Source organism: Prunus avium, chromosome 1, assembly GCF_965620075.1.
Source record: "Prunus avium chromosome 1, drPruAviu1.hap1.1, whole genome shotgun sequence".
NCBI lineage: Eukaryota > Viridiplantae > Streptophyta > Magnoliopsida > Rosales > Rosaceae > Prunus > Prunus avium.
The window spans coordinates 9877237-9892492 of record NC_142284.1 but is presented as its reverse complement, the minus strand read 5'-3'; the positions used below and the strand labels follow the sequence as shown (position 1 = coordinate 9892492).

Genomic DNA, 15256 nt, shown 5'->3' with positions numbered 1-15256 from the left:
ACTGTGTATTTTCTTCTGTCCAAAAATCTCCGAAATTGTTGTGAGCTACTATCCTGATTCCTGATATACTGAGGCTTCGGATTGAATAGATTGTTTTTAGTCTGATAAACTATCTGATCCTGATGAACTACCAATAAGGAGCTTCCACATGGCATAAAAATCCGCCCTCTCTAGAACCACATAAGAAAAAGTAACAAAAAAGCAAGAGTGAAAACGTGGCAAGGTGTACGCCAACTATCCTCTCAATTGAAGGAGAAATGTCCTTCGGTGAATGACCGTTAGTTTTGAGTACGCTCTCTGCAATTGACTACAATATCCTCTCCAAATGAGATCATTTTCACACTAAAATAAAAAGAGAGTATGAAAAATGTCTTATTCTGTATACTAGAGTAATTTAAAATATCGTTTTATAAAGAAGAATTTTGGTGTTTGATAAAATTTAAATAAATAAATAAAACTACATCTTACTCTAAAAATATTGGTATAAAAAAACTACTAGTTAAAACTTTCATATAAAACTTAGTAAATATTGCACCTATTTAATAATTTAAAAAGAAAACACAAAGCCGAAAAGTTTAGCTTAGTGTAAAATGGCCTTAACCGGCAGAATAGAGGTATTAAATTCAAACCTTATAACATCTTAGTTGTGTATGTATGAGAAACCCCCATTTACTCTAATTTAAACTACTATTTGTACTCAAAAAACCAAAAAAGACAAAGGAAAAAGAAATCTCATATCATACATTAACATATATGGATTATGGAGCCTTTTTTCCCCTAAAATCCCAGTTTATTTATTTGTCAGTGTTTATTGCTTTACTCGCAAAACAAATAGAAGAGAGTTGTAAGGCTATAATGGTAATTGGACAAGCAGTGGTTCTTCCTCTACCCGCCTCACATTCGTTTCAACGTGGATCATACAATACAGTTTAATCCGTTAAACACAGAGAGAAATGCACCTTCTCTCTTCTCCTCCTCCTCCCTCAAACCCCAACTTCACTGTCTTCTCCTGCACCTCCCAAAACCCTAACAACCACTCCAAGTTCGCCTTCAAAATCCCCACTTTACCCCTCCACTCTTCTCCTTATTCCCTCTCAACCCCTCCACGCTGCTCCACCCGGGACTCCTCCGTACCAGTCCTCGACCAGACCCCTCTCCCCTCTTCCGACTCCTCCAACATCGCCGTTTCGAAAGACCAGAGCCAAAGCAATGCCTTGCTGCCTGAGGCAGAGTCGTCAAAAAGAGTGCTCGTGGTTCGCCGGCCAGCCATGGAAGTCTCCGGTGACGGCGACGGCGACGGTGGCGAGGAGGCACCGACGGCCCTCGATGCAGGGCTTGCCGAGTTGGCGAAGAAGATGCCGTTATTCGAGCCGGAACAGAAGGCTGAATCGGGTGTGAAAGAGAAGCCATTGTCGGTGAACTTGGACTTGGCATTGTATAGAGCTAAGATCTTGACCAGAAACTATCGATATGCTGAAGCAGAGAAATTACTTGAAAAGGTATATAATCTTATCAATTGTGTTTGCGGTTATGCATGTCTGAATTTTTTTAAGTGTTTAAAAATTAAAATTAGTAGTGTTCTGTTTCACTGAGAGTGGCTTTGTTTGCAACAGTGTATATATTATTGGCCTGAAGATGGAAGAGCGTACGTGGCGCTGGGGAAGGCCTTAAGCAAACAATCAAAGACGGCCGAAGCTCGAGCTGTGTATGAGAAAGGCTGCCAAGCTACTCAAGGAGAAAATCCATACATTTGGCAGGTTTGGTTTTCTCTGTTTTTCAAATTGAACTTTGTGCAACTGGTTAACTGGTATGCAAAATTGAAATTTTAAAGTGTGGGGCAGGCCTTTGTTAATATGAGTACCACTTATTTTAAGATTTGGTGTTGGAAAATGAAAATATCTTCTTCCATTGATGCCCAAAATGGTGAATCATTAGTTCTGGTTGATGATTTTTAACCATGAACAAATCAGGCTTTCTGTTGTTTGTTATAGAAGTCCGAAAGAAAGTAATTTGTTAGGAAGTCATATGTGGGAATAGTTCTTGTTAGGACTGATTGATTGATTGATTTCATTGAGGTGGTTGTTTACAGTGCTGGGCTGTTTTGGAAAATAAGATGGGAAATACAAGGAGAGCAAGGGAATTATTTGATGCGGCCACGGTTGCTGATAAGAGGCACATTGCTGCCTGGCATGGGTGGGGAGTTCTAGAGCTAAAGCAGGGAAATATAAAAAAGGCAAGGCATCTGCTTGCTAAAGGTCTAAGATTTTGTGGAGGGAATGAGTACGTATACCAGACACTTGCATTGCTGGAAGCTAAAGCCAATCGCTATGAGCAGGCTCGATATTTGTTCAGGCAGGCCACCAAGTGCAATCCCAAAAGCTGTGCCAGTTGGCTTGTAAGTCATCATTCTCCTGCACGTAGGCCTCTCTGTTACAAGTTAACTTTCCATGTCTTTCTGGCTGTTGAAATGTCTTTTTCCTGGTAGTAATTTGTCCAATTCTAATGATTCAGGCATGGGCTCAATTGGAGATGCAACAGGAGAACAATCATGCTGCCAGGCAACTCTTTGAGGTGATTGTTTATTTTACTGTGATCATGCATGACTATCAGTTTCCATTTCCTTGTAGATTAGGACTTTGCTGCAGTTCTTTTCTTAGAATGTTTCAGTTACTAAATTGGATATGTTTAGTTTCTTTTGTTTTATTTTCTGTATTTACAGCGTTGATTGTGATGTTTTCCACCTCTATTTGTAGAAAGCGATACAGGCAAGCCCCAAGAATAGGTTTGCATGGCATGTCTGGGGAATGTTTGAAGCTAATATAGGTAACGTTGACAAGGCAAGAAAGCTTTTAAAGATAGGTCACGCGCTCAATCCAAGGGATCCAGTTCTGCTTCAGTCCCTTGCTTTATTGGAATATAAAAACTCAACTGCAAATCTTGCTCGACAGTTATTCAGGAGAGCATCTGAGTTGGATCCCAGGCATCAACCAGTGTGGACGGTAAGACTCGCTTATCCGTACGGAGATCCGAGTTGGATCATAAATCATAAACCTGTTGCCATTTATTTGTTTGAGATGACGACCTGATAAATTATGTGTGTGGATGATGCTTGTATACTGCTAATTGGTTGAACAGAAGTATGAATGCTCTTCAACAGTACTAAAAGCAGAATTGGAATTAGTCAGACTTTGCGATAATAGAGAATACGAAAACATTTATTGGGCGTTTTTTGTTGCCTACATAAAGTGCTGGACTGCACAGACCATTACCTTTCCTTGTTGCATACCATTGATACTCTTCTTATCCAAGTTATTTCATACCACAACATCATTTCTTATACAAGAAAAGAAAAGTAATTTCCATCCTTTATGCATTGGCCACTTTCCGAAATACCCAGACAGATTTATCTTCGGGAATTACAGGACTTGTTTGTGTATACGTGCATCATTGTGAATTCAACAGAAAACTAATTCTCTAAATGTGAAATCTTGGGGTGTTTAGGCTTGGGGATGGATGGAATGGAAAGAAGGAAACATAGAGACAGCAAGGAAATTATACCAAAAAGCATTGTCCATCAACTCAACTAGTGAAACTGCTGCTCGTTGCCTGCAGGTAAAGACCGTAGTTAGGTGTCTGGTATCTTATACTTGAAAATGTTCAGTTATGTTATACTTGGAACAGCAACTTCCTTAAGGTCTTCTCTATCATGTTTCTTATGAAAAAAGATTAGCGATGGCACATAACAAGCCATATTTTTAAGGAAGAAACTTAGATCAATGCCATAGCAAACATTATCCACATGTATGATTATTAAGGCTTCATGCCCATGACCATCTGTTTCTGTGGTAGGCTTGGGGAGTTCTAGAACAGAGAAATGGTAACCTATCAGCTGCCAGGAGATTGTTTAGGTCCTCCCTTAATATAAATTCTCAGAGTTATGTCACGTGGATGACATGGGCATCATTAGAGGAAAATCAAGGAAACTCTGTACGTGCAGAGGAAATTCGTGACCTCTATTTCCAGCAGGTTAGTAATTAGCATAGTCACTGCATTTTATTTGTGAGAAAGCTATCTGTTTGGGATATTTGTCCTGGAAGGCTTCAAGCCCTCAACTTTTAACACTCGTTTGTTTCTCTTAATAGCGCGTTGAAATTGTGGATGATGCTTCATGGATTATGGGATTCTTAGACATTATAGACCCCGCGCTTGACCGTATAAAGAGCCTCTTGAAGTTGGACCAGAATTCACAACAACTACAACAGGATTCTCTGAGAACAATAACAGGAGCAAATGAAAATAATATCGATGAAGAGTCGGCTGGCCCTTCCTCTAAAAGAAATGACATGGAAAATGAGAGTGGTTTTGATGTGGATGCTTTTGTTACAGAAAAATTATCTCTAGACCCATCCAAGCTAGAAGTTCAGATGGAAACCTCACGGCCTTTTGTACTAAACAGAACAAGAGCGAAAGTATTATAGTGATTTGCCAAATGGAGAAGAACCTGTTACATAGTACAGAAAACATTAGAGCATTTTAATCGTATATATGACAGGGCCTCTTGTGGGTTTTGTGGTTTGTATCATGAAATTTGAGGCTGAGGGCTCGCCTTGTATATTTCATACCTCGGAGTAAGGTAACTTGATATGCAAGTAAAACTTGTAATTTACTGGTCAACACAGAAAAACCATTTGCATTGGGCTTCAGCCTTCAATGACTAAAGAAAATATTTTGGAATGTTAAACTCTTTTCTTATTTTTAGTTAATCTCGTTTGAAGCCCCATCATCTCATCAGTTTCACTTGCTCCAACACCCTCATGTACCCCCTTGCTTTCAAGTCCGCGAAGTTTATTTGCTAATTATATTTTAGCCCTCGCAACTATCACATTCTACTTAGAGTGATCATTTTGGGACTTAGCCACCAATAGTTTATGTTATTCTTCTCTCTCTCTCTCTCTCTCTCTCTCTCTCTCTCTCTCTCTCTCTCTCTCTCTCTCTGGCTTTGGCAACCAGAGCTCAAGTACAGATAAGTAGAAAACAGAATGAATGTTGACTTTAAAAAAAACGCAGAAATGAATGATTGGAGACTCTTTTATTTTTTGCCTATAAATGGGGTATTGAATTTTGTACAAAGAAAAAGGGGTTTTGAAAATGGCCTTCTCCATGCTTGTTGTGATGGAACAACAAAAAGGGAACCAAATTGTTATTTTTGTAATCATTCTGTAAATAGTATTATGCAATTCAGAACATTTGGTGTCTGTGTTTAAATGCTTCCCCTGTGCTTACTTTATGTTTGTCTTCAACTTTATAATTTACAGGCTTACATGCTTACATGAGCTGTGTTGTCATTTTGCCCATATCTAATTGGTATTGGCAGAAAGCCACATTATTTTCCTTCAAATACAGAAACCAAAACAAGAATTGACAAATTCCTTAAATAAATAAAGGTATTTACCGGATGGAGAGATGGGATCATGCCCCAAAAAATTTCTGCAATAGTTTCCATTCTGTCTTCTTGGATCTACCAAGGTGAAAAACAAAAATTTGAAGAGGCATGATATCAATACACAGCCTACTAAAACAAAATTCCTAGCCAGAAAACAAAACAATATAGAAAAAGAGATGATCGAGGCATAGTTTACATGATTGGCCTCATCTTCCTCTTGGATTCACTATTTGTGAAAAAACTGCACTTGTGTTTAAGTCTTCTACAGTAGCCTCACTTGCAGTGCTCTCTTCCTCGACGGTCAATGTGGAATTGTGAATTGCATAAGCATCATTTGCTTTATCTTGAGCAACAACTGCTTCTCCATCAGGGTTTTCATGCAGTTGAAGTGCGAACTCGAGGTTCCAAAGGACGTCACCCATTGAAGGACGTTCAAGTCCATGATCAGCTAAGCACTTCTCAGCTGTCTCTGAAAACTTTTTCAGACACTCAGGATTTATAGGGGGTCCTGCCTTAAGATGCGGATCAATAATTTCGCCGAGAATTCCCTTTTTTCGACAATGTATAGCCCAATCTGCAAGACTAACTTGTTCCTTTGGCAATGTAGCATTGAGCGCTGGCCTGGCACACAGGACTTCAAACAGAACCACCCCAAAAGAGTACACATCAGATTTTTCTGTCAATTGTTGCCTGCGGAAATATTCAGGGTCCAAGTACCCAAAGCTACCCTTCACCACCGTACTAACATGGGTTTGATTTTGACTAATATTAGGACCTGTTTTTGATAGCCCGAAATCAGACACTTTAGCTACCCAATTCTCGTCCAATAGAATGTTTGTGGTTTTCACATCTCTATGGATGATGGTGTACCTGGCACCAGTATGAAGATAATGTAATCCTCTAGCAGCTCCAATGCAAATTTCTAACCTTTGCTTCCATGACAAGGGAGGTTGGTTGCTCTTGTATAGGTGTTCCCTTAGAGTCCCATTAGCCATGTAATCATAAACAAGAACCATCTCCCCGTCTTCTTCGCAAAAACCAATCAAAGAGACTAAATGCTTATGTCTAAGCTTTGAAAGCATCTCAATTTCAGTTTGGAATTCATTAACTCCTTGCTCCGAAGATGGATTCGATCTTTTTATAGCCACTTGGGTCCCTCCATCAATAATGCCTTTGTAAACCTTCCCAAACCCTCCAACCCCAATAACTTGAGATTCATCAAAGTTCTTGGTACCATGTTTTATCTCAGATAATGAAAAATGCCTACATAGACCAGCAGCCAGACTTGAAAGGTGGCTGCTACCAGTGTTGCTCTTGCCAGAAATAGTTGATGTGTGAGAGTTACCATAAAGGGGCAACCAAGCACCCATCCCAGACTCCATTCCATTCTTTCTCTTCTTCTTTATGTACACAACAAAGCATACTGCTGCAACTACAGCCGCGCCACCAGCAGCCCCACCAGCTATTCCAATTACTTCACCCTTGCTCTTGGATTCCGGCGGGGGAGAAAAATTACTAGCTGCAGCAGCCTCGGCTTCTTGAAGCATCTTTGAAGGCTCAGGATTTGGGCCTGCCAAGTTCCCACGTGTGTCATTGAGCTTAAAGATCTCCAAACCATTAAGAATTGAGTCATAATACTCAGGCTTCTCTGACACAGATGGATGCAATGCCACCCATATTTCCTCATCACCATCTCTATCATTAACAACAGTTGCATAATCTTTATAAAGTGGCACTCCTATGGACCCTGCCCAAGCAATCGCATCAGCAGATTTCTGTGCTGTTCGGTTGTTGAGGAAAATATCAAACACCCTCTGATTAATCTTGGTGAGTTGAAGCTCACAAAAATGGAACCTAACAACATATGTAAAATTGGCATCAACAGAGAAAACCCATGTGAGATTGTAATTCTGATTGATTTTCGGGTCCGGTCCCATTGATCTAGCTGTGCTGTACACATTCAGAGGTGCAATATAGCCTGGCACTTCAGGAGGATATTTAATGCTAACATTTTTACCAGCCTCAGATGTGACCCCAAATGCTGCACCAAACAAGTATGGCGAATCATCGTACCATGTCCTTGAAAGCCCTGAATCATTGGTTGTAGGAATAAACTGTCCACCAACATTGAGCCTGAACATGGTCTGAAGGGAAGAGCTCTGGACCTCGACAGTTTGGTCCTGGAACCCGATCAAGTGTGCAGGCTTGAACATATCAGCAGGCATTGAGATGACCTCAATCCCATTGACAAAAGCATAGGATTTATCATGCTGTGAAGAGGGTATGAATGTGATGTTGAGATAGCCAGACTGGGGAGGAATGAGTGAGAATTCTCTCATGATATAGGCCTGTGTGAGAGCTTGGGCTGTAATGGAGGCACTGAAATTGTGAAGGAGAGTAAACCCATTTCCAACCACGTCGAAATATGAGTTGGAAGGGTCGAGGCTGTTGTAGGAAGTTGGATAAAAATGGAGCCTGACCAAAAGGCGTTGCTTGGGTGAAACAGAGAACTTGTACGACGACGCAGAGTTGAAAATTCTTGCAGACATGTATGGAACTTGAGAAGGCAGAGAAGGGTCTTGGTATTGGGCCGTTACCGTGTTCGATTTATCGGAGGACGTAAGAAACTGGGAATCTGAGGCCCATTTGCGGCCATCGGAATCGGTGCCTCCACTTGAAGAGCCACAAGAAATGACGTAAGAATCAGAGTCTTTGCTATGAACATGAACGGTGTTTAATGAGAAAGATAACAAGATCAGAGAATATAAGATATCAGTTTTGGAGATCATTGCTGAAAATGGAAACCCTTTTGATGGAGAATTCAAGAGCTAAAAGGTTAAGGAAGAACAAGATCAATATGTATTTATGGTACAGGGGAAAACAGAGTACAGGAGAACAAGAACAATGAGAGAAAATGTTTTCCTGTACTTTCCTGAGGTTCAATTACAATAACTGTACTAAATCCAAATGGGGTCTTCTGGTTTTCATGAAAAGTAAAGATTACAAATTTACCTGGAAATTTCAGGATGATATGCAAGAATTACAAATCAAGATGTGTTTTTGCTTTCATTTTTCTCTGTTTTTTTTTTTTTTTGGGTCCAGGGTCTAGGGAACGTTAGGATAGGAGGTAGTTACTGGTCAGAGAGTAATTGGGTTAGAGAGAGAAACGGTAAATGGTGTTTGGCATTGACTGCCTTGGCGTTTCTTTAGGTTTGATTTTGAGTGGTGATACATTCACCGAGTGGATTGATGAATGAATCCGAATTATACTTTGGTTTTGTTTGTAATATGCATGCTTGCACTGCATGGGTCAATTGAAATCCCAATCACAAAGCATAATATCCATGACACATTTTTTTAAATAAAAAAAAGATTATGAAATTGCATTTATAATTCAGTTAAAAAAATCATTAGCCATAAATGACCAATACAAGCTAGCCATAAATGGCCATTATAATTATAATGACGGAGCAATCTAACATAAAAAATAAGACAATTTGAGACTCCTCCACCAACGATCACCCAAAATCATATACATGACACTAAATTCGTCTTTCTGGTAATTTTATAAGAAGCTAAGTATAATCCTTCTCTACACAAAAGAAAAAACATGTATAATTTATTTTTATTTTTAAATTCAGATCATATTCAAAATCGGATATACAATATTCATAAATAAATAACTATATAAGACAAATTATATATTATACTAATTCATATTTATAATCCCTATTTGATTTGTTAAGGCACTTTATATCACATTAATTACATAGAACTTAGGTCAGATCTTGACAAAATTGTGTAAGGCAATAGCTCATCTTGGCATTATAATTATATATAAATTATAACAAAATATGATTACATAAGGTTCACCACTATAATAGTGCAAGAATAATGTTTTTAAAATGTATATAAATTATTACTGTAAATCACTTTTTCTTACATAGTGGTGTAAATGAGTCGAGTCAAACCAAATATCAAGGTTCACAAGCTTAGTTCGAATGATTTTTTTCAAACTATGAAATTTTGAAATACACCTTTTTCTTGTCACATACACACATAGAATGTTGCATAGAGTATTAGAAACATCATAAGAGGGCTTTCTTATAAGAATGGAAGCTAATGCCCATTCTCCCATGCAGTCCACTTTTAAGTGATTGTGCTCCCTTTTTTCTTCGGTTGTTTTTATTGTTTCTCATTAGAGCACATCCACCCCAAAAGGTAAGGGCAAGGCAAAGACAACGCAATGTTTGTCATTATTCACATGAATAGTGGCAGCCTTGCTTTTTTTATTTCCACCCCAAAAGGCAAGGGTAAGGGCAATACTATTCACTTTAATTTATTTTCTATTTTTTATTCTTAAACCATTAATTTTGATAAGATTTTCGGATAAAATTTTCGGTTGCCACATGTCACTATTTATTATAAAATTCTCATCTCAAATTTCAGATAAAATTTTTGGATAAGATTTTCGGATTAAATTTTAGGATTAAATTTTCGGATAAGATTTTCGGTTGCCACGTGTCCGTATTTATTATAAAATTCACATCGCACTCATCATACAATTGAAATACTCCTGATCCTCATAGTCATACACAATCGAGTACAAGGACGATACAATCATTGGCAGAGGTGGTTCCACCAGATCACGACGTGGGGGAGTATTTTATTTCGGAGGACGTAGTAGTGCCATTATTTATGACATGGAACACACCACTGGAACCGACTACGGGCATTGTTCACTTGCAGTGTGTTTGGATGAGGAAATTTAAAAGCACAAAGGATTTCATAAATTACGGAATTTAAAATGACATAAATTAATGTTCTAGAATTTGTAAAGTTTCTTGTTTGGGTGACGGATTTAAAACACGGAATTTAACCTTTATTTGTAAAGTTGTCTTTTTTAAAAACTCAATCTCTTGGGATTTTAGATATGATGACTTTTAGATAGAATTTAAAGTTGGGATTTATGATCTCCAAATTCCATGTTTTTTCCCACGCGGAATTTCTAAATTTCTATGTTTTTTAATCCAAAAACGAGAATTGGTTCATGTCAATTTAGAAATTCTGAGTTTTGTCAAAATCCCAAGTTTATTTCCCTCATCCAAATGCACCATTGAGGAGCCATGTGTAATGGTTTTCCTCTTGTTTGTTTTGCCTTGAATAATCTATTTTAAAAAATGAAATTGGAAATGCAAGAAATATATTTTTAAAATGACATTAAATTTAATAAAACGGCAATTTTTTTTTTTTTTTTACCTCGTCGCCAAGATTTTAACCTCTTCGAACTTTTGTCCACGACCCTTCGACTTCGATTGAAGAGGTCATTTGTATTTTTGCACAAATGAAATTTTGTAGTAGAAAATTTGGTGTGGAAAGTGAAAAATATTGGAAGGAGATGAATTTGTATGAAGATTTGGTGTGAAAAGTGAATAATATTGGTAGTTATTTATATAAAAAAATTTCCATAATTTTTTGATATTTTTTACAAAATTTTTCAATTTTTTTAGCCAAAAATTGGAGAGCTGTTGGATTGGATCGGAGGCTCCAGGAGAAGCCACGTGTTTCTGGCAGCTGTGGGTTAGCCGCTAACGTAAGCAGCCTTCGGTCAACAGCCCAGTCGATTCTTGCTCGTGGGCTTGCCGTGGCTGGTGGGTCCCACCCCTTGCCCAGGATGGACCTTGCGCGCTGGAGTGGGGTTTGGGGCTTGGGGCTGCCATTTGCCCGGTTTGGGGCTCGCGCTGGAGGTGCCCTTAACAAGTAATGTAATTGGTACTCAAAAGTACCTCACAATCACGAACTAATTAAGGAGAAACACAATTACAAGTACTCAAACTTTTTAATTCTGTCTTTTGAAGGGTTGCAATATTGTTATTAAGATAGAAACAAAGGATGATGACGCTTATTTTAATACATAGTTCTTTGTCAACAAAAAAAAAATTATGATGCAAATGAAAGAGATTTTACTATCATAGTCGACCATCGTATGCTTGTTCTTTACCTGTAATGTGGCCCATAAATTGCATTTTTAAAAAAAGTATCACACTTACATGCTTTGAAACCCTGGAAATTTGGAATCAAAATAGTTTAAGTTAAGTATATGAATCAAAGGGGATCCATTTCCACAAAATCCCCCAACATCAAGGTCTAGAGTAAGTTTGGCATAAAACTCCTGGCTGCAGCGTCAGCGTTAAGAAGCATCTTTGAGGGCACAATATTTGGACCTGCAAAGTTCCCATGGGTGTCATTGACCTTAAAGATCTCCAGTCCATTAAGAATTGCATCATAATACTCAGGATGCTGCCCCAGGTTTGGATGCAAGGCCACCCAAAGCATCTCATCTCCCTCTTTATCATTAATATGAGTTGCATAATCCTTATAAATCGGCGTCCCTATGGACCCTGCCCACTGAATCACATCTGCAGTCTCCTCTGCTGTTTGGTTGTTGAGAAAAATATCGAACGATCTCTCATTGGCCTTGGTGCTTTGGAACTCACAGAAATGGAACCTAACCAGATATGTAAAATTTGCATCAACCTGGAAAACCCAAGTGAGGTTATATTTCTCATTGACTTTCGGATCGGGCCCCATGGATCTTGCTGTCCTGTACACACTGAGAGGTGCAACAAATTCTGGCACATCATCAGTGTATTTAACTGTAACATTATTGTCAGCCTCAATTGCAACCCCAAGAAAGATCCCATCGAAAAATGAGGCCCCGAAAGCTGCGTTTAACAAGTAGGGCGAGTCATCTAGCCAAGTCCTGGCCAGCCCTGAGTCGTTTATTGGTGGAATGTAGCCTCCGCCGACATTGAGCCTGTGCATGGTCTGGAGCGAAGAGCCTTTGACGTCGATTGATTGGCCCCTGAACCCGAGCAAGTCTGCGGGCTTGAACGTGTCCTCCATGGGGATTATCTCGATTGAATTGACGAAAGCGAAGCAATTTTCGTGTTTCGAAGAAGGTGTGAATGTGATGGTTAGAGAGCCGGATGGTACAGGGACGAGCGAGTACTCTCTTATGATGTAGGCCTGCGTGAGAGCCAGGGCTGTGATGAAAGGACTGAAATGGCGGAGCAGAGTGAGGCCATTCGCCGTTACGTCGAAAATTGCTTTGTTGTTTTCCAAAGACTCGTAAACGGATGGGTAAAACTGGAATCTCAAGAGAAGGCGCTGACTGGATGAAACAGAGAACTTGTATGATGTTGCAGAGTTGATGATTCTCGTTGTCATGTATGGGACTTTGGAAGGCAGAGCTGGGTCTTGGTAGTCGGTTGTTGCACTCTTCGTGTTGTCGGAGGAGGTGAGAAACTTTGAATCCGAGGCCCATTTGCGGCCATACGAATCAGTTTCGCCATACGGGGAAGAGCCACAAGAGATGAATTGGGACTCGGAGGCTGAGGCTGGGGCTGGGGCTGGGGCTGGGGCTTTGCAGAGAACATGAATGGCGTTTAATGAGAAAGAGGAAAGCAAAATCAGAGAAAACAAGATTTGGGTTTTGGAGATCATAGCTGAATGGAGCAACCCTGTAGAGATGGAGAGATTTCAACAACTGAGATGTCAGGGGAGGACAAGGCCAATTGTTGTCACAGGGGAAAAACAGAGTACAGGAAAACTGGGAAACATTCCTGTACAAGAATTCAATTGCAGTGGCTCTATCAAATCGAACTTCGTTTTTTTTCGATCTTTTTTTTTCTTTAAATTGAAGAAAAGATTAGAAATTTACCTGAGAATTTTAGGAAGTGATGCAAGAATTAGAATTCCAACTGTGTTTTGCTTTCATTTCTCTGTAATTTTGTTTTGTTTTCTTCTTTGAAATTTTGTGTCCATTACCGGTGGAGGGTTGTTAGGACAGGAGGTCGTTATGTGGTTGGAGAGTAACGGTAAAGAGAGAGGCGCTTAATTCTCTTTGGCATTGACCGAGTCGAAGACTGATCCCAAATTATCTTTTGGGTTGTAGATGTTTTGCATTGCATGGGTGTATAAAATTACATCTATTCCTTTTACCATTAGTACTTTCTATTACCTTTTTTTCTTTTTTTAAATAAGTCCATTTTAACATAATATATTATACAAAAATTCATATAGAGTGTATTTGAAGAGAAAACTCCAAAATTAGCAAATACTAAACTAAAACGGAGCCTCCATCAGTATTAAATTTTAACACGTAAATTAATAATATTACGTGAGAGTGTGACGTTTCCATCCCCTGTTTTTCTTTTCTTTTTTGGTGTTTTAATAATAAACAATACTTCTTTAATGCATGTACTAAGGTAGGCATTGCTTTCATTTACCTGAAGAAAAATAAAAAGGAACACTACTTTGCCTGTGAGCTTCTAAATAATACGTGCAAAACACGTCCTACATACACTGGCGGATCTAGAAATTTTTTAGCAGAGGTCCAATTTTGAAAGGCTAAAAACTCTTTGTGAATTGAACATCTAAAGTTTTTTACCTAGATTGATTTTAAGTCCCTTCATGCATTCATATCATACATGAAAAATTCTTTTATGTAAAAATATTGACTAAGTATGAAAAATAATTTTTCGGAATAATCATTTTCTCAAGATAATTTTTGGCGGCTTTTATTCCGTACACATCAAATAAGAAAGCTTGATTTTATGGGATTTTAGTATGAAGTATATATATATATATATATATATATATATATATATTGACTTAATGAGCCATCATTTTTAGCCTAAATCGTATTTTGCACTAAAATCGATTTTTCAAATTTTGATTTGGTGGGAATTTGATTTTCTAGTATTTTTATTTGAATCCAAATGGGGGTACTTCCTTATTTACGTTATAAACTTAAGTAAATGGAGTAATATAAAAAATAAATGAAAGAAAAAAGACAAAGACATTTACTTAAATGTTGAAGCAAAGAGGCAATTTGAAGAACCTACAATGATTTTTCCGGTGAGAGAAGGTGTAGCTGCACATTCTTGTGCCTTAATAGGTCCACCACTGCTTACGTACAGCTCTTTAATTATTCTAGTAAGTATATAAAAATTTGGGAATTGGAACAATATTGAAGATTTAAGACACCCCCCCACCCATTAAAAAGGAAAAGCAGTTATCAACATTTCAATGTGAGCTGGAGGACGACTATGAACAGCCATGGATTTCTTCATATGGCTTCGGACCATCCATCACAAAGCTTCCTGATCATAATCATGACTCTGTAACATACATGTGTCTAGTAGATTATACCAAAGGCAAAAAAATTTGTTTAAACGTTTGAGAACAAATTAAGTCATAAGTTTCTGGTTTGAATTTATGAGGAGGGAGGAGAGAGAAAATGTGTTAGTTTCAAGGCATATTAATCATATATAGTTGAGATGATATTGATTTCTTTTCAAATGCAATCTCAACCATTAAAAGTTTAAAACTACTTTAATTGAAAGGTTGAAAATGTGTGTATAAATTTGTGGCTTTTGGGGACACGCGAGAGCCCCAGTAGTAAGCTACTGTGGTGGACCTTCCCCCTAAAGAAGTTAATTTAATATCATGTGAGCCATTGACCCACGTATCAGATATTAAACTGATTAAGAACATATACTACACTTCATCTTAGCCAAAAGGTCGAGAAAGGTATGCTTAATATTGTCTTGGGCTGATTCTTTTATACGTACACCTTTATTCATTTCCTTTCTTCAACTTGTCGATGTGGGATATTTGCGAACACTCTTGAATCCCACCAAAAATAATTGTGGGCAGCCAAAGGCATTTAGTTAAAGCACTTCCACTGGTTGCCTTTTGGCCTAGCAAAAGGCAGCCTAGTCTTGAATTAATGCCCAGAGCAACAAA

The 15256-nt window shown here is 38.4% G+C and overlaps 2 protein-coding genes, 1 non-coding gene and 1 pseudogene across 3 annotated transcripts; 1 reads left to right on the top strand and 3 right to left on the bottom strand.

Annotated features, from left to right (window-relative positions):
- The first annotated feature begins 887 nt into the window (after positions 1-887).
- HCF107 (high chlorophyll fluorescent 107) lies at positions 888-4783 on the top strand. Its single transcript, XM_021975400.2, has 8 exons — positions 888-1499; positions 1614-1757; positions 2090-2395; positions 2512-2571; positions 2754-2999; positions 3502-3612; positions 3850-4026; positions 4143-4783. The coding sequence occupies exons 1-8, from the start codon at positions 954-956 to the stop codon at positions 4476-4478; spliced, it is 1926 nt and encodes a 641-aa protein (XP_021831092.1). The 5' UTR covers positions 888-953; the 3' UTR covers positions 4479-4783.
- Positions 4784-5485: 702 nt separating this feature from the next.
- Positions 5486-8539, bottom strand: LOC110771147 (receptor-like protein kinase ANXUR1). The gene has a single exon (XM_021975399.2). The coding sequence runs from the start codon at positions 8230-8232 to the stop codon at positions 5650-5652; it is 2583 nt and encodes an 860-aa protein (XP_021831091.2). The 5' UTR covers positions 8233-8539; the 3' UTR covers positions 5486-5649.
- A 2770-nt stretch (positions 8540-11309) lies between these two features.
- LOC110771149 (receptor-like protein kinase ANXUR2 pseudogene) lies at positions 11310-13228 on the bottom strand (annotated as a pseudogene).
- Positions 13229-14857: 1629 nt separating this feature from the next.
- Positions 14858-15044, bottom strand: LOC148297252 (U2 spliceosomal RNA). The gene has a single exon (XR_015833174.1). It is a non-coding gene; the product is annotated as a U2 spliceosomal RNA (small nuclear RNA).
- Positions 15045-15256: the final 212 nt, after the last annotated feature.